This window comes from Hippocampus guttulatus, chromosome 4, assembly GCF_054856545.1.
Source record: "Hippocampus guttulatus isolate MCC_2025c chromosome 4, RoL_Hgut_1.0, whole genome shotgun sequence".
In the NCBI taxonomy this organism is placed as follows: domain Eukaryota; kingdom Metazoa; phylum Chordata; class Actinopteri; order Syngnathiformes; family Syngnathidae; genus Hippocampus; species Hippocampus guttulatus.
This window is the reverse complement of record NC_141264.1, coordinates 25552923-25574227: the sequence shown is the minus strand read 5'-3', so window position 1 is coordinate 25574227 and position 21305 is coordinate 25552923. Positions and strand designations below refer to the sequence as shown.

Sequence of the window (21305 nt, the reverse complement as noted above, 5' to 3'; positions counted from 1 at the left end):
AAAAAATAAAAATAAAAAACAGACTACAAGTCCACGTTTATATACACTTTACTGTACAATCGATTGACAGTGTTGGTACAACAGGTAGGTAGCACAGTGAGTAACACTTCATCGTCGTAAACGACGGCGAACAGCAGGCACTATGGGGCAAGGATGGATGGGGGACACACTCGCTGCTTTAAAATAAACAGTTTGGAGGCTCAACGGGGGTCCAAACAAAGCCCAAGAACAAGTTTCAAGGAGCTATGACACCACAGATGGGGATGACATCCGCGGATGCCTTCCTCATCTGCAATTGAGTAGTTAAACACACTCTCCCAACAAATAATCACTTTTTTTGGGGGGGGGGGGCATCCACTCAATAGCACTCTGTAACCTTTTTTGGGGTGGGGGGGGGGGGACCTGACCTGACACCAGTCTCTCCAATCGACACAAAATTTGGTGGACTCGTCTGTCATGATGGGGCGCACAAAGTTTGAAGGACCACATAGCTGGAAATGGAACAGGAAGTTGTCCATTTTGGCTGGAAGAAGCCATTTTGGGAGCAAATTCCATGAAAATGAGGCTGGAATGGAAAAAAAAATGTAGCCCCTGAAACCAGTTTCATCAATCAGCACAATATTGCTATGGACATGTCAATCAGGACTGGATGCACAAAAAAAGGCTCAAGAACTCGTGCCTGAAATTGAAGAGGAAGTCAGCCGTTTTGGTTAGAAGCAGACATTTTTGGGGATAAATTGAATGACAAAGAGACCTGGCAAGTTCGAAAAAAATATATATTGCTTCATCAATCGATATGAAATTGGGGGAAAGGTTAATCAGGACAAAATAGCCTCAAGGACCCATGCCCAACTTTGAACAGGAAGTTGATTTGAAGCAACCATTTTGTGGGTGATTTATGGGCTTGGCCTGGACACTCTACCCCCCCCCAAAAAAAAAAAACGACAACAAGGAAACATCCTCTCAGCAGTCTATGGAATGTAAACGCGGCTCGGGCTTTTAGTCAAACAACTTGGCTGCCGTGGCTTTGCCGTCGTAGTTGTCTGCTTTTCCGTCAAACTCGGCGGGGAGGATGTCGGCGTCAAACTCCTTGTAGTAGTTTTCCAGCTCATCTCCGTGCACAAAGACCTGAGGGGGGAGACGACAGGCGGACAGTTGGCGCGGGCAAAGAGCGGACGGCACGGGCCTTTCGAAGGTTACCCTCTCCAGAAGCTTGCTCTTCATGAGGGGCTTGACCACGTTGTAGGTGGTTGTGAAGTACCACGGCTGGTGGATGAAGTGCACGGCCTTGAAGCGAGCTGGGAACGAGTCCTGGATGAGCGCAAGGAGAAACGGGGCACTTCATCAATGCTGACCACATTCGGTGGACGTCATCCCTCTGGGCAACTTTAAAATGCGCAGCAACCCCACAAATTCCGCATGTGGATGGGAAAATGTCATTGAGCAGCAAAGATCTTTTATTTTGATGGAGTGGGGGGGGGGGGGTGGGACAGCTCATCGAATAAATGTCTGTGGTAAAATGACCTAAGATTGAAGGTATTCCACCTGCAACATGTCCACCATCTTCTTGAGCTCGGTGGGTTTGATGCCCGACGCCTGCTGCATAGTGAAGCCTTTAAAGTTCTCGATGATGCAGAAGCCGTTGATCTGAGTCTCCTCGTTCTCCAGAAGCTTCTCCAAGATCACGCAGTAGGCCCGCAGAATCTGGGAAAAAAAAGGGTGTCCCACCTGGTCAGAGGGCGGAATCGGTGTATTAGGGGGTGACAACGTGCGCACGGCGAGCACCTCGTCGAAGGTGATCTCTTCATAGTCCCAGTTCTCGATGTTGAAGAGCAGAACCACGCGGCCGTATTTGTCTCGGCTCTGGAGGATGCCCGGGTAGCCCGCCTCGATGGTGCTGCGCACGGCCTCGGGCGTCAGGTTCTCAAACAGCTCGGGGTACTCCTTCCTGAAGCGCACGTAACCTTGGAAAGGGAAGTCCCGGCCGGGGAGAACCTTGACGTCACCTCAGAAGGCGGTCAGGCTCTGCCTGGCTTCGAAAAAGTTCTGGCCTTGAAAATCGGGCCTTTTGAGTGGAGGGGAAGCGTTCTGGCTGCGCATTTGAGGCTCTAAATGGGCTTTCGTTCTTCGGAAACGCGTACGAGTACGTGTCTCAAAATTGTCAAAAGACACCGTCGGTTAATTGAAGACGTTCAAATCAATCTCGCTTCTTGCCACCCACCGCATTTCGGAAGGACTCTAACCTTTCATGAGCTCGAAGGATCTGGGAACGTCGTACTTCCTGGCCCGGATGAAGCGGACCAGCAGACTGTCCGGTTTCTCCCCGAAAGTGTCCCGCACCCCCTTGGCCAGCTCGTCTCCCGCATCGGCCTTCTCCTTGATCATCCCCCGCAGCTCCTTGACCGCAGACGCGCGCTTCTCGTCCGTCTCGTTCAGCTCGTCTTTGGCCTGCCGCGTTTGGGATCGTATGGCAAGATGACGTTGCGGGTTTTGTTTGTTTTTTTTCTTCTTTTCTCCCCCCTTGAAGTCGGCCGCAATGATGCGTTGTCTACCTTCTGCCGGGTGTGGTCCGGCAGGCTGGGACTGGGTCCGAACACCGGCCCGTGGTCCTTGACGGTGAGGCGTTCCAGCTTGGCCCGCAGGGCCTGCTCCTCCTCGGACACCATGCGGTAACTTCCAGTCTGAGGATGGCAAGCTCCGTTCAAGACACAAATGCTCTTTCAAAACCATTTTTTGGGGTATATAGACCAGGGGTCCCCAACCCCTGGGCACAGGACCGGTACCGGTCCGCGGGTCATTTGGTGCCGGGACGCACAGAAAGACTCAATAACTTAACATTACCGGAATCTGAAAGATGTTTTATTTTGAAAAATGACCGGATTCTCCGTTATATCCGACAGTGTACTGCGTACTGCGAAACCCAACCTTTTTTGGGGCAAAGAAGTGGACTATTACGCAATGGCCGAATGCAACACCCGACCTGAATTCGATTGGGCGTGTATTTCACTTCCTGAGGACAAAACTGAAGGCAAAACCTCACGAGAACAAGCGGGAACCGAAGGCCGTCGGAGTGGAGGCCTGGCAGAGCACCGCGAATGAAATCCGGAATCTGGTGGTGTCGATGACCTCCACCAAGCCCGCTTTCAATGACATCTCGGAACATTCACTGATGTCGCGGTAGTACATATTTCCTGCATGCCCCTGCACAATGCATATGTTTTTTTTTTTTTTTAAAGAAACCTAATCCACATGAGAGCAAGCGTTAATTAATATGGCCTCAGTGTTGCTGTAATCTGCCTCACATGAGGGCCGTAAAACCCCCAAAGGCAGCGTGATGCCGATCAAGAGCTGCATCCCAACAATGAGCTTAAGTTTTTCTTCCCCCACCCCCACCGCCCTCTCACCAGGGGCCGTTTTGTTGCCAGGTTCGTGCTTGCCCATACTCACAACAACAGCCATGTCCTGAGTGCCACACCGGGTTCGCTGCAGTCTGAAAGACAAAACCAACAAAAGCAATCAGTAAATAGAGCGCGCCATGTCGAAAGTGGCGACAAATAACCCAGAGCGGCAAGGATTCGGGTACAAATATATCGTTACTGGACTGAAGCAGATTTTTATGTATCTTGTGCATCTTTCTCACATCTTTTTTTTTTTTTTTTACATTGTCCTCTCGGGGTGGTTGACAAATGTAACAAGTTTATTTGGGCAAAGGAAGAAGTCGAAAGTCCAGATCTCTTGGCAAATGTAGGCAGTAAAAAGTGGTCAAACAAAATGATTTCTAAGTAAGTAAATAAAAAAAGTTTTTTGTGTGCCGAGTAGTGTTTTTTTTCTTTGTGCCAAGTTATCCCCAGAAAAATGCTTTTTATATAAATGACCGTAAAACTTCATTTTTACTTTTGCTTTGGAGTACATTTCAGAGTCTGCACTTTTACTTAAACCCTGCGTGTGGGTACGAGATGATCCAACACCGTCGTGAGCTGCTATTTGGACTCCGTAGGTCCGATTTTGTTTGCCCGTTGCCCGTGCTTCTTTTCTGAACCTTTCAAACTCAACGGAATGAATCCGGCTTCATCCCGCCGCTATCTTGATGAATGATGCTAAATTTAGGCCTTGCATTATTTATCAGGCAGATTTAAGCTCAACTCTTACATCAGCACGCCGATTTGGAGTGCGCACAATCAGGCCGGAGAACAATCAGAGAGCAACTGCAATTAATTAAGCTCCCCCCTCCTCCCTAAAAATGTTGCATACATCAACTAAAACAAAAAAAAAACAAGGTGTACTTTTTTTGGGGGGGAGGGGGGTCATATTTTAAAGAAATTGAACCAAATCGATCTCACGGAACAATTTCATCCCAGAAATAACACCAAATTACTGTATTGATTCGTCAAGGAATTTCATGAAACGGGTTAAGAACGATGAAGTAAAACGAACCCAACTAAAATAATCCAACGTTTTTGAAACTGATTGTTGGAATAGAATAAAATGTACGTTTTAGTGTTTTATTTTCAATTAACATATCTTTTTATTGGAACCCAGAGGGAAAATAAAACTACACTTCAATGTTGTTCTGCTTCTATTGAATTAAAATGTGATTTGTGTTCATTATTTTTGTCGTACATTCAACGAGAAATTAACATTCAAAACCAATCACTTCAAAATGCTCAGTTTTGTTTTCAACGTATCCCCCCAAAAAAATCATCAAAAGGGGTGCTATCTTCTGCCATCTAGTGGAAGTGCATGAAATTATTCCGCCGGTCACTACACGTCGCTGGCATAGATAGATGAATAGCGATACATTCTTTGCGGCAAGTAATATTATCTGAGCAACGATGTGAAATTGAACAAATTTTCGGTGTCAAAGTAAACAAACACATCAAAATAATACTCAACAAGTCGACGAACGTAAACCCCAGCTGGCTAAAAATGCCGATCTTACTATAGTACTGTACACGAATGCATGAGCAGCGCGCACTGGGAGGAGGCCTACCTGTTTTGAGGCGAATGAGAAGCGTCAGACGTGTGGGGGACGGGGGCGTCGAGCTGTGATTTTTGTAGCGTGGGGATTAGTGGCGTCACTGCAGATTACTCCCCCCCCCCCCCCCGCCCCCCACATTCAATCTGCATTGTGGTAGAGTGTGATGTAATGTTGGGGATACAGGTTTGGAGTGGTGAGGGTGTGTGTGTGTGTGGGGGGGGGGGGAGGTCGGGGGGATTTGATTGCATTCCTTCAAGACTTGTGAAAAGTGACCATTGTGACTGTGAGCCTCCTGCAACGTGTTCTCGGCTGGTGATGGGTTCGTAAAGCAAGAAGATTGATGTTTAAACTTTCAAATGTCTCCGGCTGGCGACACGGCGCTCGACTGGTTAGCTCGATTTGGGCTTCGGCCGATGGGAGTTTGCATGTTCTCTCCGTGCCCGGGTGGGTTTTCTCCGGGTACTCTGGTTGCCTCCCGTACAAGGCAGGTGAAGGGAACACTCCAAATTGTCCCGAGGTGTGACTGTCGGTGTGCGCCCTGCGATTGGCCGGCAACCGCTTCAGGGTGTCCGACGACAGCTGGGAGAGCCTCCAGCACGCCCGCTACCCTCGTGAGGATAAAGCAGATTAAGAAATGGATGGATGGATGGATGTGTCTCCGGCTAATAGGCCGTTTCATAATGTTTGCAAAACAAAATGGGCGCCGAGGTACATCCGGGTGGCAGAAAGTGACTGAAAATCAGAATCGACGTTTGGGGCTGTCAATAGGATGATGCAAACGGTTGTACGGTTAAAGATCGTCAGACTTCTTTGAGGCGTCGTGTCCATTTGGAAAGGGAAAAGCCTGGAAAGCAAACCTGCAGCATCGGGTTCATGGGAGACATTTTCAATTTCCAAACAGTCTCGCTTGCAGTTCTGTTTGCTTTGGAAGTACCCCGACGCTGCCCCCCCCTCATGCCCTCAACCCTCCCTCCTTCTGCCCCGCACACGTTTTTCTCCCCGCCGCATGGTGATCGGTAATCGGATAAATCTGCTCAAGAAAGAAAGCGATTTGAGGAGCAAAGTTATGCGGATTGGCCCAACAATGCGGCCTCTGTGCTTTGGCTCAACCATCCTGCCTCAGGGCCTCACACACACACACACACACACACGCACGCAGTGGCCGCAACATTCGGCACAGCTGCACAATCGGACTGCATTCTTATGAAGCCGCCGCGAATGGAAGAGGTCTACATGCAACAGTTTGAATGCCAAGTTTTTGTTTTTACAAAACAACACAGGCTGGCAACCGGTTCAAGGTGTCCCCCGCCTACTGCCCGAAGATAAAGTGGATCGATAAAATGGTAATTGTCACTTGTCAGAGAAAAATAGAGGATTACCAGAGGTTATTTTTGTCAGAGAAAGTCAAAATACTGACTGGAAAGAAAAAAAAGTTGTCTTATGAAAATGGCCCAAAAATTGTTAAAGGAAAATGTTACGCACTGTATCATTTTAAATGGTTTTGATTTGTAACGTCTTAAATTACTAGTCGTGTGAGGGCAGCACAGTATTCAGTTTTTTATATAATAATAACTATATTAACTATATTTGAGCAGTGGCTTATACGAAGCTTGCTCATATTCGACCCTCCCCAACTATATTTGAATTCCCCATAAACAGCCAGCCTTCGATTTAGTCGGTTCCCGGTTTCGTCCCAGAAATTCCCATTGGCGGTTTCCAGCTTTGAAAATTCCCACAAAAGCGATCAGCCAGTGTACATTCACAACAAAAAATTTGTCGCGCAACTCTTTATTTTTAAATAGTACAAACAACTTGTAACCAAATCGCCAAAGAGAAGCAGCAGAATAAGCCGAGTCAAACGCAAACGGGAAGGTAACGGCAACTTCCCGTTTGTGGTGACGGGAACACTTTTGTCGTCTTCGCCACGTTACGTCTGGGTGTCATCAAAAATCCTCATCCGAGCCGTTTTCAACCGTTTTCCCAGTCGCTCCGGCTTGCTCAAGTGACACGGAAGGCTTTGTGTGCAATCGGCGTACTTGCCATCTGGAAGTAGCGCATGGGCGACACCCTGGCGTAAGGAACCGAGGAACGTCTCGAGAATAAATTAGGAAGCATTCGCCTGGTCGTCGTCGTCGTCGTCATCAGCTGGCCAGTACTCGTCCTGCATGTATTTCGTTGCCGGGTGCTGGTCCGTCAGTGGGCTCTGCAGCTCCCACTCCCACTCGCACGCCACCAGCTTGTAGAGGTCCAACGCTGCCAGGGCGTCCTCCACCGAGCAGTGGCCCCTCGTCCCCGCCTGCCAAGTACTCCTTTATTTGGCACCTCAAAGAGAAGCTCCGCCCACAAGAAGAAGCGCAATCTTACCTGGATGTGTCTGTTGAGGAGCTTGCCGGCAAGGATCTTCAGAGACACGCAGCGCCGGCGGGGAAAGCCGGCCAGGCGTGCCAGGAGGCGCGTGGCCCCCGTGTCGCGGATCATGTGACGCGGGAAGCGAAAGCGCAGCACGCGGAAGTCGTTGCAGACGGAGTGTCCCACCACCACCTTGCCCTCAAGGATGTCAAAGATCTACAGGGGATGAGCGAAGAACAGAGTTGGCATTGAAGGTTGTCTTTCATCACAGTCAGCCCGCTACAGCCTCAAGTTGTGGGCAAAGCACTACTTTTGTAGAAACGAAGCTCCTCAATTCGCTCCAACATAATCCCTCCGCACTCGGCCTGGTGGTAAAACTTCTGTCAACTAAAACCCTCCCACTCACTTCGCCTTAGTTCCCTGGCACCAATATGCCACTAGACGGTGGCGAAGGCTCGACTTAAATGAACCCCCCGCCCCCCTCAATTCACTTCAAGATAGTTCCTTGAGACCAAAATGGCAGCAAAGCACTACTTTGGTCTCAATTAACCTCCTCAACACACATCAATATAGTTTCTTGGCACCAAGCTTGAACAAAATGCCCACAAAGTAGTACGTGTGTCGAAATAAAACTCGTCAGATCACTTCAACAGAGTCCCTGGCGACCAAGTAGCTATTTGGCGAGTTCTCTATGTGAAAGTTTGATTGCGTAGATCTCCGCCGGCCTCACCTCCTTTCTGGCCTGCTCAAAGGGCGTGGCGCCGAGCAAGTGATGCGGCCGGATGCCGCTCCATCGCGTCCTGTAGTCGGTGACGGGATGACACGGCTGGATGTACTTGTCATAGAGGATGTGGCCGTGGTAATCAAGGATGCTGCAGCGGGCTAGCTCATTGCAGCGTGCTCCTGGTCCGGTGCCCACCATCTCGCAGTCCAGCGCCACCACGACAACGGCAGAGGCGGAAGAGCTCGGGGACGGAGAACTCCTGCCGCTGGTCGGGGGGGTGCCCTCCGAGAAGCCGCTGTCCACCTCCCAGGGGTCCCTCAGGGTCAAATCTTTGTTTTGAACGTCTCGACTGCTTTTGGACTCTTTCACCAGTTCATCACTGTGGCTGTCAATCCTTTTCCTCTTCGCCTGCCGCCTGCGTTTCTTGCTCACACACTCCATGGCACGTAACAACATTGCCTTTTTGCACGGTAATCAGTAATTGCTCAGAAGCCCACGTGATGAGGCCTTATTCCTTTGCTGCAACCCCACCATCATCCACTGACCAAAGTATCTGCGCCGTCATGCTTTTGCTGTGAGAAACACATTAAAAAAGGTCATTTTCACTTTGAATTAACAAGGAATAAAGCTAAAATGTAATACATTGAAGGATGGCTGTTCATAGAGAACTACACAGTGCAACCTTGCATAATCTTGACCTAAACAACCACATTTCATGCCTATACGACTGTGCCTTTACTTCCTACCTTTAAGTCTTTCAAGTTGAGGTTGTTGTTTTTTTTGCTTCATGGTGGTTCAACAGCATTGTAACAAAACGAACGTCTTACGTCATTGTGACCTGTTCTGTTGATTCAAATACGTGGCGTGACGTGTTCCAGCTCGATTGCTTGCGTCACCCAAGAAACCTGCTTGATATTTTGAGCGTCATTTTACATTGTCGTTCAGACATACAGTACATACTTGCTTGGATGGATCCATCCACCCATCGATACACGCATTGAAGTGGCTCGGCGAAATTGCGATTTTATTCTTACATTCCTGGCTAACAAGAGAAATTATTTACGTGACGTCCGGCCACCGGCTTTTAAGCTAGCCCGAGAGCACGAGCCGCTCCAGACAGCAGACACATAGACACATTTTCTCGTGAGGAAACGATTATAACACCCTAGCCAACTCGTTACTTGCGATCAGGCGATGACAAAAACAACGACGCATGGAAACAATTATAATGTTAAACAAGCTTAGTTTGGTGAAACGTACCTCCTGCTGTAGCACGTGGAAGGATGAGCTCGAGCCTGGACAATTTTGTGGTAAGGTTCCACCTGATTGGCTAGCGGACTTCCTTAGTCGTTGCTGAAGAGGAAGTGCTCACAACTGAAGCAGCGCCATCTATTGGTCTGGAGTAGTGACGTCAGGTGCTGAATTATGAATTTGTCACCCCAAAAAATATATTGGAATACATCGGTCATTTTCACGGAGAACAGGGCTTTTCTTCTTCTGCCATCCTTAAACGCACTACCTTTGAGTAAAAACGTATACATACAAACCAACTGCTTTTAACATCACTTATCAATTTGTATTTTATGGTTGAATTGACTTCAACCCTGATCGAAATTGAGATGTTTTTCAGGATTCTATAACCGTTTAAATACCAGGTTATTTTTTTTAAAACACAAAACAATTACATTCTATTTAGTAAATGCCAGGGGAAGTGCTTTCACGATTATTTGCCTTGGATACTGTTGGTCAAGAATTAGCACTAAAAACTTTGATGAATGGCGATTTAACCATGTTTTGTGCATGTATATTTTTGACTGAAGTGTCCGCGGCAGGAGTCACCATGCTGAAGGTGCACGACAGGTAGTCCCATCGTGAGCCAGACGTGCTATCCACGAGTTGGCCGTTGCTGCTGCCTCCAACAATTCAAACGACAAGTGCTTGTATATAACGATAAGCATTTATTTGATCATTGCATTCTATATATTTAGTATGGCCCTCAGAAAACTAAAATGTTCCCCACCTCGATTTAAAAAAAGAAAAAAATGTGTACATAGGAATAATTGTTTCTTCACATCCTTGTGAAGTCGTCTCATCCTCATTTCATTTCTTTCCATCACAGTTAGGGTAGCACAAAAAAACATTTCAGGCAGTTTAATGACATGTTAAGGACACAGGAGACACATAACTGACTAGATTGTACTTGCTAGGGAGGAAGGGCGGAGTTACATTCACCTTTGTGGGCCGCCTGCTTTTCTACTAGTGCAAAGAGTCCTATGTGAACAACTAAAATTTCCGCGTCGGCTTTGCATTATGACGTCACAGGCTCAGTGCCTTCACTGGCCAGTTGAGGTAATTGGAGCACAAGAATCAAGTTGAACATTTTTCTTTTTTTTTTTCCTTCAGTCAAGCAAAATTACAGCGGCACTTCCAAAGTCGAACAGTTTGGACCTCAACCAAAATATGTTTTAAAAGTCAGACAAAACTCAAAGGATCATGTCCGCGAAAAAAACAAACAAAAAAACGGATGAAGTCCTTGTTTCGATTTTTCTTTTGCCGGCGATGGCAAAAATGAAATGTGTGATAACCACCAGAACCACAAATGGACCCTTACTGCTTCACATTATATTCAGTCTTTACACATCACTAGGTGACGGTGCTGCATGTGAGTAGTTTTCCTTTTAGTTTAATTAAACAGTTAAGTTCATGACCACATTAAGTGACTTCCTCTGGAAGAGGAAAAGAAAAAAAAAGATTGAACAATGGATGCTCAATACCACTTCTTCTCCCCGGACCACGACCAGTACAAGTTTTCACTCTTGAGTATCCACCGAAACAGAGTACAGATACCTCTAGTACTTTTGATATTATATGATTTCATATCGGTGGCTGGTACTGTCTTGGCAGCCTCCTCAAGTACCCAATACCTTCAAATACGACCCGATGCCTGGTATCGGTATTTGCCCAGCTCTAGTTTTAAAACAAGAACAACCTGCAAGTCAACCAGGAACAGATTATGTTCCACGTTGGACGGTCACACCAATATTTTTTTGTGCTTTGCATCTTCAAAGTAGAAGCAACTGTTTGTGGGTGGGCGGGGGTAACCTTGAAGGACCTTTTATCTTCTCGCCCAGTCATTTTTTTCTACACAAATGCAACAACTCGGAAAAACATGACGTGAAATCACTTTCCATTGAAGTGTGAAGTTTTCCTCAGAAGGCTGTGTCCCCATACACATCGCTATTATTGTATTTCCAAATATGTACATTACATCCACATTTGCGCATCGCCATATGCATGACAAAGCACCAGGTGGCACGACGGCCTTGAAATGGTTGGCCAATCGGAAACATTTTGCATTAAATAGAACCCAGCAACTTTGGTTAGGCGAGCCAAGGGGGGGGGGGGGGGGGCACCACATGTAGAGTGACAAGATTAAAATGTTGGGATTTCCCTTTTGATCGGAGCCATTTATTAACATTTTTGGGACATGGGAGGTCACATAATGTGTGACGTCATGACAGCGAATGGAGGAGACGAATAAGGCGGGGGGGGGGGGGGCACGAAGGCGAAGAACATCCGCCGAAAGTTCTCGGCCTAATTTGCAGCAGAACAACTCTGGCAGTGACCACTTACAGACATCTAATGAGAGTTTGTAGCCTGGGCAGGGGAACGATGATAACGGTTACTGCTATTTGTTCCCCTTTCTTGTCAGGACATATTTTACACACAAAGAAAAATATTTGAGTATGTGGGGACAGAGTCTTGGGCACTTTGCTCATTTGTGCCAGAAATATGAATATGTGCGACTCATCTCAAGGCAACGCCAATGGTTGCAAAAGTTTTGGAATTTTCAACATTGGAAACTTTCCATGGGAATGAACCAGAAACTGATGACAATGAAGGTTGCCCCGTTATAGAAAACTTAAAACATAGTTGAAGGAAAACATTTTAGCATTAAAAAAATAATAAAACAACCAGATTTCATGCAACTATCTTGACTTACAAATTCAAGTTATAATTGATTCTTGTTTTGTGCTGCAAGCCAAACTTTCAGTTACGAACACGCTGCGGATACACAGTGCAAAAAAAATAAAAAATAAAATAAAAAAAATCAACGCCCTTGCTTGTAGCAAAGGAGAGCTTTGCATGGATAAAAATGGCACCGGAAGGTAAAAGCAATACGGTTATTTCTGACGCGGCCACAAACAGCGAGGGTTCCAATCCCGGCCAGTGCCCCGATACTCAGCCAGTGAGTAAGGGAGGGGTCGGGGAGGGAATGGTCTCTGGCGCCAAATCAATCATTATAAAAGACAAATTCACAAAGGCAGAACCGCAAATATGAGGGATGTTCCCCGTTTCCAAAACCAGCTCACCTTCAGTTAGTGGAAATTTCCCAAACCTTTGCAACCCAAGGCACACCATGCTGAGAGATATTGGAGTTGAATTCTGCGAGTCCCTTCAAATTAAAAGAGGACAGGGTGCCCCCCGCCCCCCGTTCCCCGTGCATAGAATCCGACCACGGACGACGGGAGAGGCAGGTGACGTGTCCACGGGCAGGATTTTCAAAGTGTCGAGAGGAAGACGCCGCAGCACCCGCGCGCTCAGAAGCCCGGCTGGCTCTTGAACTCCGAGTAAACCAGCCCCTCTGCCGAGATGGCATCGCCGAGCCCGACCGTCCGAAGCGGCTGCTTGCACACCAGCACCGGCGTCATGTGGAAAGTGACGTTTCCCCGGCGCCACGCCGTCAACGGAGCCGCCGGGTCGAGGGTGAGCGCCACCCGCGGCTCAGAGTCCGAACTGTGAAAGCGGAGCGGCACCTTCAGCTCCACCTTGGTAGGGTCGACGGCGCGGGTGCCGCACGCCTGGCTGCTGGCCACGCGGGCCCCCGCCATCACCGCCGCCGCCTGGTTGGCCCAGTGGCCGTCCACCGTGGCCAGCACGTGGTAGGCCAGCGTGTGGAAGTGGACGCGGGTCAGGTCGGCCTCCGACGAGGGGTCGCTGCGGCCGTGGTGCTCCAGGATCCACAGGAGGATGTCGCTGACCTGCCCCACGTCGGGGACGCCCTTCCACGCGGCCAGGTGAGCGTGGGGTCCGCCGCCCGCCTGCGAGAGGAACAGCAGTTCCTGCTCGTTCAGCCCGATGGAGCTTACGATGGGCATGACCTGCTAACAGGAAGACACAAAAGAAAAAACACGGAACACAGTCAATATAAGTCATCCGAAGCCAGTGGTTTCATTCTAGAAAATCAGTGAATTCCACATTTCAAAATAAAAAAAATTATGCGCCGAGTGAAATGAGCACTCCTTGCAATTTAAAGGGCCATCGCATGCGAAGCCGATCAATCCCTCCCAAAGAAAAAACACCCACTGACAAATTTGGCACTGAATGTTTTGCTTATAATAGATGACCTAAGTCGTTCTCGGGGATTAATGAATTAAAACAGATCTGACCTCTGCTATTTGTAGACAGGCCGTGAAACGTGTTAGCGTTCATGAATTAACTTCCTTTTAACAATTCCAAAACGTTGTGCGAGACACATCTGTGACTGCCCGTCCACTCAAAGTTTTTCTGACTGAAAGTCGTTTCCAACATGTACCTCCTGCATGATGCTGTTCATGTAGTCTCTGTCCGTCATGCTCGCCAGCTCCAAGTGGATGGGGATGTCCTTACGAATATCGGAGATGGCTGCCACCGCCTGCCATGAGGGGACACGGTAGTAGAAAGAAGTAGAAAACTTAACTTGTTCTCTACAGATTGTAACTCATGGTATGTTAAAACACCAATAGGTTATCCATACATATTAAAACAAAACCAGACTCCAAATGCGCAGATAATTTGTGGTACTTAACACGAGCAGTGAAAAATAAATATAAAAAAATACTGAAGAACAGAAGAAATGATTTTTTTTCCCCGTACTTGGTTACTTCCCACCCCTGAAACGAGTCACCTGTGTTCTCCGATACGCACCTCTTTGAGCCGCTCCTCCCAGAGCTGCCGGCCTTGGCCCTCCATCATGTGCAGCCCAGACAGGACCACCAAGTCGGGCTGGAACTCGTCCAGGCTGGCCACGAACGTCTCCAGCGAACTCATCACCCCGTTGGACACGTCGTGCGAAAAGATGAAGCGGTTGGCTTGAGGCGCCCGCGTTGAACCCCACTGCTCGCCTGGCGACAGAAATTCCGTCGTTGCATTAAACGAAAAAGCGCTCGAAACCAGTCCAAGGTGTACCCCGCCTCTTCACTTGGAATCGACTCCAACTCACCCGTGAACCTAAGCTATTTTAGTCTTATCACATTACATATTTGTTTTTTGTTTTTTTGCCTTTTCAGCATCAAGTCTGATTCATCTTGGGCTCATTTTTATATATCGCAAAAACCTGGCATTTCAACCAGTGTGTGTGGACGTTTTTAAATCCACTGTACTGCAAGTACAAACAAGAAACTTTCAACAGAGAGAAAAATATCAATTTCAGAAAGAATTTGTCCAATGAGTTTAGAAACCTGCTTTGTACTCCAGGATGAGGTGGTATTCGTCCATCTCCTGCAAGGAGCCTGGCGGAACAACGATTTGCTCTTCTAGCATCTCATGGAGTTTAGGTCCCACTGGGCCACATAACAAAACCTGCAGTGTATTACAAAAAAATGCCACTCAGCGAAATGTATTTTCATGGTTCGGGGGATTAAAAGCTAAATAAATAAACAAATAAATAAATAAATAAATCACCGACAAACATTCAGTGTTTTCCATTAAAAATTTGAAAAATAATCTGTGAAGATGTGATTCCACTAGTACCGAACCATGTGTATGTGGGGGGGGTCCACTGTACTACATTAATGAACAAATGACCCCCCAATTGCTGCTTCCTTCTTACCATGAGCTCAGGATATGTGGCGAGCTTCTGACCAATGAGGGCTGCGTTGCCTCCCACATACAACTGCAGGACAGAAAGAGTTCACCTTTCAGGTGTGAGCGACGGGCCACGGAGAAGAACGCCGGCGGGCGGGGGGGGCGTCACCTTGGCACCGGGATACTCGGCGGCGGCCCGGGCAATCCTCTGGAAGACCTCCTTGTCGCTGAAGAAGCGCTCAGCGGCCGCCCCGCGCTCCATGTAGTGGACGAAAGTCTCCCTCAGGTCCTCTTTGGAGCGCAGCACCTCGTGATCCCGGCCGCTCCCGGGGTCCAGGGCCAGTGCCTGCAGCAGACCCACCCCCGACACCACCACGTCCACGCAGGCGTTCACCCTGAACCGGGACAGGGAACGTTACATCGGGTGGGTTCAAACTGCCGCTCGGGAGCCATTTGCTGCCCGTCGTCTATTTTGCGTGGCAGTCAAGAGAACTCAATTCAGCTGGCTTCACAACGAGCTGCAATTTGACATATTATAAAGAACAATTCTTTGAAAAAGGTGCTTTAAGCTTTCTGTACACGAGACTTAATTATGTCATTAACTATGATGTATTATTGAGTGCTATTTTTATTTTCTAAAATTTTCGACTGGGTTGTTTTGGTAGGCTGGAATGGATTTGAGGCATTTCTACTAAAGATAAGTGTTTTGTGTTAAAAAAATATATATGAATGACAAAAACAATCAAATATTTAGCACATCTTTACCTGCACTGATGAATTGGTGTGAACATTAAAAAATATGAATAAAGGGGAGAAATGCCAGTGGCCTCTGCATCCCTCCATTTATTTATATCGCCAGCATTTACGGAAAAAAAAAATCAGCACCTGGAGTTTTATTTGATGTATTTGCAAAGCAGTTAGGCTCTTTACACTTGCATGGCGGCTAAGAATGTCAAAAAAGGTGTATGGTGTCAACTTCTTTTGCAAGGCTCCACCTTGGTGAAGACCTTGCCTCAATGCATAAGTACAGTTATTTTAGTTTTCTTAAACAACTTATTTTTACACTGTATATCCCACAGACAAAATTGATTGTAAAGGGCAGCAAATCAGCGAAACCCCACCCAGAAACACATTATGATGTTGCACTGAAATTTGAGCCCCACATTTCAAGTTCTCGCAGAGGACACTTTGGGGGGCGGGGGTGTACGGGTCAACCAGATCTCTGGTGCTCAAGACGCATTCCTCGTTTTAGGAAGTGCTTACGTCAAGCCCCGACATGCCTGAGTGGACAGAGGAGCCTCCGGGAGGCGAGCGCGGTCGCAATCAACCAGCAAGCGGAGGTCAAACGTACCCAACGGCCACTCTGCTCCACTGCCGTGTGGGCAAAGTGATCAGCGAGTCCCAAGCGTTGGAAATGACCTGCTCCAGGTGGCGCTGGCTCTGCGGGGACGACCGGAGGCCATCCGGGCTGATGTACTGGAGGAGCTGCTCGGGTAGCTCGGGGCAGCCGTGGTAAAGGTAGCCGACCGCCAGGGCCAGGAGGGCTGCCACCGACGCCTTCCTCCACATGATGCACTGAAAAGAAATCAAGTCAATTCAATTACAGTACATTGGAATTCAGACAATTTTAAGTTTAACAATGGCTCTAAACGATTATTAAAATAGGTGGCCATCAATTTGATAATTGATGAGATGACGAATAATCAATTAATGGTGACACCTCTACTTGGAGCTTCCTTTTTTTAAGCCAGCCAAACTCCTGCTTGTTGTTGTGAATTGAGCACACTGCCGCCACATAGTGCTTTTTAAATGAATGCTCGCAAGTCAGAGCAGAATTTTGTCCAAACCACAGCTCGTATTTCGAAAAACTCACTTCAGGTCAGCTCAGGGCATCACTGACGTCATGTGTGAACATGGTTTGAACCCAGGCTTCCCCACAACCTTTTGTTGTTTGAATTACAAATTGCGCGCCCTTTGGGTTGTTCGACTAAACAAACTTTGCCATTTGAATCGAGTCGTTCTGGCAATATGGTGCGATGCTTCTGCTAATGCTAGCTCGTCCACCGCGTTCGCTTTTTGAGTGAAGTTCGCCCGAAACTGGCGTGACAACAGTCAGAAGCGCTAAAGCCGCTCAGAGGAGCGAGTAATCTCATTAAGACACCGAGTTGCAATTTATATTCCTCCACTACAAGTTTTAACGACTGAAACCGCGGGAGCTAAAAAGGCTTAATGGCTGACAGAGCGGTCGTCGAACCTACCACTGGTCCGAGTGCAGCCTTCAAACGTGTTGCCGAGGAACGTGCTGTCGTTTCCCGGAGAACCGCATCAACGGCGCTAAGCTCGTTCGACGATGCCCGTGGAAAGGGAGGCGAAGCTCGGCGTCATTGAACGAACGAGAGGCGACGAGGAAGGCAAGCAACAGGAGGTGGAAGAGGTTACCGCCGACCGCCAGCGTCAGCACACAGCCGCAAGCAAATCACACTTCCGCCTTCCCGCCTGACGCATGCGCAAACGTTGCCTGTTTAAAATTATATTTTAATTTGAAAACAAACATCAGCATTTAACATGCAAAACAACCCCAATACACGCACACACACAAATGAGAAGGAGTGTGGTTTAACAATTTGATTGTGATCAATTCTTTACATAGCCACACCCCAATTAAAAGGGTGTCATAATGTGTCATAGTTCACCCAGACTGTCATTATTTGAAATTACCACAAGATGGAATGAATTCATGAATTAATTTATTAGTGGGATGGTATCGGTAAAAATAACCAGACTAAAATCATTTTATCTATATGGACCCTTGGCCCCCTTGCAGGAAACTAGTACATACAGTATATCTAAGTTGATATTGTTTATATTCGTTTTTGCTTGTATGCTAGTACTGTAGCTCACCTTAACATTGGCACAATTATAAATTCAAGACTTTGAAAGAGGTCAAAACACAATCTGTTTCTTTATTACCACAACTATTTGACAAAAGGCGCTCAAGAAAATGTGAGCACTCAGACAAAAACAAAAATCATTCTCGGAGAATGTCCAATAAATAATCGAAACCAAAAGAATCCTGTGTGTTATAGTTACACCATTTATGATGCACTACAGCAAATCGAGAAGCCATGCCGAACGAGGCACAGGGAGGCTGCAACGCTTTACCAAGATAGGATGTGTTTGGCCCCGGTGAGGGGGTTTTTAAAAAAAATTGAATAGTACTCTCTAAAAAGCTTACTTCTGAGGTAAAACTCCTGAAATCTCACTTCAATGCATTTCGACTCTTCGAGGGCTTTTCATTTCATTCCACTCATTTGAGGATTTTTGTGTCAGACTTGTTGGGAGCTGTGAAGCTGACGCGGACGTCCCGCCGGTAGAAGCCCTGAAGGACTCCCCCAAGGACAACATTAGGCAGACCTGCAACACAGAGCGAAAGGACCAGGTGACACTAGAGGACGTAGTGGTGCACCAACACAGTTCTCCTATAGATTGTTTCACAACCCCAAGTTTTTTTTTTTTGTCATCGCTTTCAGTTCAAGTTAGAGGTTGTCACTCACTTTCTACCTCTCGAAGTACTGTGCCTTGCAAACGACTGTATACAAACATGAAGAAATGATCTCTACCTGATATGCAGTCGGACACATATGGATCCCGGGAGAACCCCATCACTTGCTGATGTGGCAGCTGAAAACTGAAGGACACATGCACATTCTTCATTTGGCTTTTGCGAGCTTTTTCAATTTAGAAATAAATGCGGTGGATAGAAAAAACATCTATATATCTCTTTTCAAATGCCCCGAAAAAGAAAAATATAATATATTTTTAGAAATTTTACCATTGTCACCTAACATACTGTATAGGAAAATCCTACGAGAACACCTGAACTTTATTTCTTTATATTTGGGGTTTATCAGTATCAGACGTACTTGCGTTTTGTTTGTAGTGATGATTTAAAGAAAGCTCTTCACCAAAGAAAAAAGATAAGCAGACTTTCCTATGAGTGCCACGATCATGACGAAGGCTGATGACATGATGGTTTGAACCCGAACTAAAATATTTTCCTTCTCAACAAAAGTTAAACAGGTAGCCCACGTCATTCATTTCTAAATATATCTATCTATCTATCTATATATAGATATAGATATATATATGATTCATACAAACAGAGGCTAAATGTAGCTTTTTTACATCCGACGTAGATGTCGCTCATCACACCTTAGTTAGATTTTAAGACCTTTCAAGAGCCAACCAAAGAGCCAATTGGACGACAACGAAATGACATTTTCGCAACATGAAGGCCTCTTCATGTTGCGAAAATGTCATTTCGTTTCATTTCGATCGTCTTTACCTGCAATCCGGATTGTCCAGGTCATCGAGTGATCTGAAAGCAAAGCGATTCATTCATCATCAATAAGCAAAACATATCACTCGGTTACGACAGCCAAGTTGCACCAAGCATCATTCGCATGCAATTGGATTGCTGCCATAATTATGTTATGCGAAGCCAGTTACATAAGTATTTATGAAAGACAAGAAACTTTGCATTATATTGTCCATTAGTTCAAACAGTAAATGTGATTATTTCATGACAGATCAATCATTTTGCATTTTAATGGAATTTCTATTAATGCTTCGATTTTACATTGTTAAATATAACACACACACACACACACGTTTTACTACTTCACAACCGTTGCATGTACAGTATTTAGCAGCATTTTCATAATTTACATTGTATTTATCGAACTGCCTTTTATTTGCCGAATGTGGAAAAAAAGCTGGTGGCAAATGGTGAACGACGATTAATGATGGAAATGGAGCAAGTCGCCCAACTGTACTGTCGTAAGTGTCAAAAGTGTTCTCACTCCATGCTGCTGATCTTGTTGCCTGTGTGGTAATGTTTGACATGGAGGAAGTCCAGCAGCTCCTGTGGCACATCCTCATTGAGACAGACGATCTCCTGGTCAGGACACCACAAATAACATACTGTAACATCAACTCAATACAAACCTCGCATGCAATCAATAATTTCTGCATTACCTGCATGTAATCCTCCAGCTCCTGCCTCCTCTGCTCCAGAGGTTTGGTCCTCAGATGAGGATTCCTTTTACTCGGGAAATCTGGGATCTGGATGATCTTCCTGAGCTGGAATTACAGATACAACTAGACTTCTTGGACAACAGCATGTCCAAGGACTAATGAAGAGTAAGTGTGTGTGACAGGACGGTCACATGAACTCACTTTTCTGTGCAGCGTCTGGAATTCGCTGCTCCTCCTCAGCACAAAATGTTTCCTCTCGTTGAACAGCACTTCAACTCGAAAGAGCTGCGTGAAAAGACACACAGCGTTTGCAGTTGAAAAAAAACATCTTTGAGAATCAATGAGGAATGACGAATATTTTAACATGCAAGAAGGGGAAACGAATACCATCTCATGATTAAGCTGGTTGCTTAAATATTGACATTATGTGTCCACTAGGAGGCATTGTAGACTGTTGAGTGGTACTTATTGAGCTCATCAACCTTTTTAGAATTCCAAGTTACTTTTTGGGTACTGAGTACTGTAATGCAAAAGTCTCTCAGTTTGATACACACTTCAAGTAACAAATGTGTTCAAATCAAAATACCTTAAATTATTTGTTATACTTAACCATTAATATTCGTACAAAATTCTTCATTATTAGTGGTAGTGAAGACCTGCGTCTGAAAGGCAGAGATTTGTTACACACGCGTTTAAAAACGTATATTTTGGTCCGAGAACACCGTTTTTATTGTTCAGAGTGCGTTTTTCGGAGGTTCTATGAACGTATCACAACATGAGACAACCTGCTCGCCAAGCCCAGCAACCAGGTGCCTACTCACCTTTCGTTTCCGTCTTTATTCCAGCACGCAAACACATGCGAAATGGGCGACAAAACACACAGTGATGCCCCCAAAAATGCGACAAAAGCAAAAAAAAAACGATAAAAAGGGGTTGAAAGTACTCACCTTTTTCGACTTCCCCACCTCATCCACTTCCCTCACCGTGGATGGAATGGTCACGTGTATCAATGGCATTCCCGTTGTCCCACCCGAAGCATTAGGAGCGACTGTGGGGGCACTTTTTCTGTCCGGTCCGAATTGTTCCGGCAAGTCTTTTTCGGAGGATGTGCCCGGATGTGTCCGGGTTGCCAGCGCTCAACTCCAGCGTGAACAACAGTCGTCCCACCTCTCGGAGCTCCACCTCCACGCTAATTGGACAGTGTGGCACATCCGGGAGATTCAAAGTGCAGTCGACCGCACAGGAAATTAGCGAGCAACCTAACTAACTTACAAACGCTTCATTTCTAAAGTAGTTAATCGGGGTTCAGCAGTTGTTTTCCTAGTTATTCAATGAAGGTATCGAAGAAAAAAAGACAAGTTTTAAAAATAC

General features: G+C 46.4%; 4 protein-coding genes across 5 annotated transcripts; all 4 read right to left on the bottom strand.

The window, feature by feature from the left end:
- Positions 1-30: 30 nt before the first annotated feature.
- On the bottom strand, positions 31-5031 carry rlbp1b (retinaldehyde binding protein 1b). The gene is made up of 8 exons (XM_086108989.1): positions 4991-5031; positions 3448-3490; positions 2553-2681; positions 2244-2448; positions 1786-1964; positions 1546-1704; positions 1201-1311; positions 31-1128 (listed from the first exon to the last, which is right to left on the bottom strand). The coding sequence occupies exons 2-8, from the start codon at positions 3457-3459 to the stop codon at positions 1000-1002; spliced, it is 924 nt and encodes a 307-aa protein (XP_085965115.1). The 5' UTR covers positions 3460-3490; positions 4991-5031; the 3' UTR covers positions 31-999.
- A 1701-nt stretch (positions 5032-6732) lies between these two features.
- isg20 (interferon stimulated exonuclease gene) lies at positions 6733-9408 on the bottom strand. The gene is made up of 4 exons (XM_086108194.1): positions 9312-9408; positions 8058-8623; positions 7343-7543; positions 6733-7274 (listed from the first exon to the last, which is right to left on the bottom strand). The coding sequence occupies exons 2-4, from the start codon at positions 8505-8507 to the stop codon at positions 7083-7085; spliced, it is 843 nt and encodes a 280-aa protein (XP_085964320.1). The 5' UTR covers positions 8508-8623; positions 9312-9408; the 3' UTR covers positions 6733-7082.
- A 581-nt stretch (positions 9409-9989) lies between these two features.
- Positions 9990-17373, bottom strand: adpgk (ADP-dependent glucokinase). Of its 2 annotated transcripts, none has more exons than XM_086109912.1 (8): positions 17156-17373; positions 16249-16472; positions 15067-15292; positions 14923-14985; positions 14552-14672; positions 14019-14215; positions 13648-13746; positions 9990-13216 (listed from the first exon to the last, which is right to left on the bottom strand). In XM_086109912.1, the coding sequence occupies exons 2-8, from the start codon at positions 16464-16466 to the stop codon at positions 12653-12655; spliced, it is 1488 nt and encodes a 495-aa protein (XP_085966038.1). In that variant the 5' UTR covers positions 16467-16472; positions 17156-17373; the 3' UTR covers positions 9990-12652. The 2 variants fall into 2 exon arrangements, with proteins under 2 accessions (XP_085966038.1, XP_085966039.1); XM_086109913.1 differs by having other exon boundaries at positions 9990-13213.
- A 467-nt stretch (positions 17374-17840) lies between these two features.
- On the bottom strand, positions 17841-21119 carry snx22 (sorting nexin 22). Its single transcript, XM_086109172.1, has 7 exons — positions 20882-21119; positions 20136-20219; positions 19935-20039; positions 19760-19854; positions 19243-19275; positions 18518-18585; positions 17841-18311 (listed from the first exon to the last, which is right to left on the bottom strand). The coding sequence occupies exons 1-7, from the start codon at positions 20948-20950 to the stop codon at positions 18205-18207; spliced, it is 561 nt and encodes a 186-aa protein (XP_085965298.1). The 5' UTR covers positions 20951-21119; the 3' UTR covers positions 17841-18204.
- Positions 21120-21305: the final 186 nt, after the last annotated feature.

Coding starts and splice junctions, on each gene's coding strand:
- adpgk (XM_086109912.1), bottom strand. CDS start 16,466: ATGTGGAGGAAGGCGTCGGTGGCAGCCCTCCTGGCCCTGGCGGTCGGC. Junction 14,986..15,066: donor CCGAGTATCCCGGTGCCAAG/GTGACGCCCCCC, acceptor TCTGTCCTGCAG/TTGTATGTGGGAGGCAACGC. Junction 13,217..13,647: donor TGAACAGCATCATGCAGGAG/GTACATGTTGGA, acceptor TCTTCCTGTTAG/CAGGTCATGCCCATCGTAAG.
- isg20 (XM_086108194.1), bottom strand. CDS start 8,507: ATGTTGTTACGTGCCATGGAGTGTGTGAGCAAGAAACGCAGGCGGCAG. Junction 7,544..8,057: donor TTGAGCAGGCCAGAAAGGAG/GTGAGGCCGGCG, acceptor CATCCCCTGTAG/ATCTTTGACATCCTTGAGGG. Junction 7,275..7,342: donor TCCTCAACAGACACATCCAG/GTAAGATTGCGC, acceptor AGTACTTGGCAG/GCGGGGACGAGGGGCCACTG.
- rlbp1b (XM_086108989.1), bottom strand. Junction 2,449..2,552: donor CGGACCACACCCGGCAGAAG/GTAGACAACGCA, acceptor CAAACGCGGCAG/GCCAAAGACGAGCTGAACGA. Junction 1,705..1,785: donor AAGAGATCACCTTCGACGAG/GTGCTCGCCGTG, acceptor TTTTTTTCCCAG/ATTCTGCGGGCCTACTGCGT.
- snx22 (XM_086109172.1), bottom strand. CDS start 20,950: ATGCCATTGATACACGTGACCATTCCATCCACGGTGAGGGAAGTGGAT. Junction 20,220..20,881: donor AGGTGGGGAAGTCGAAAAAG/GTGAGTACTTTC, acceptor CTTTTCACGCAG/CTCTTTCGAGTTGAAGTGCT. Junction 18,586..19,242: donor CTGGACAATCCGGATTGCAG/GTAAAGACGATC, acceptor TGTGTCCTTCAG/TTTTCAGCTGCCACATCAGC.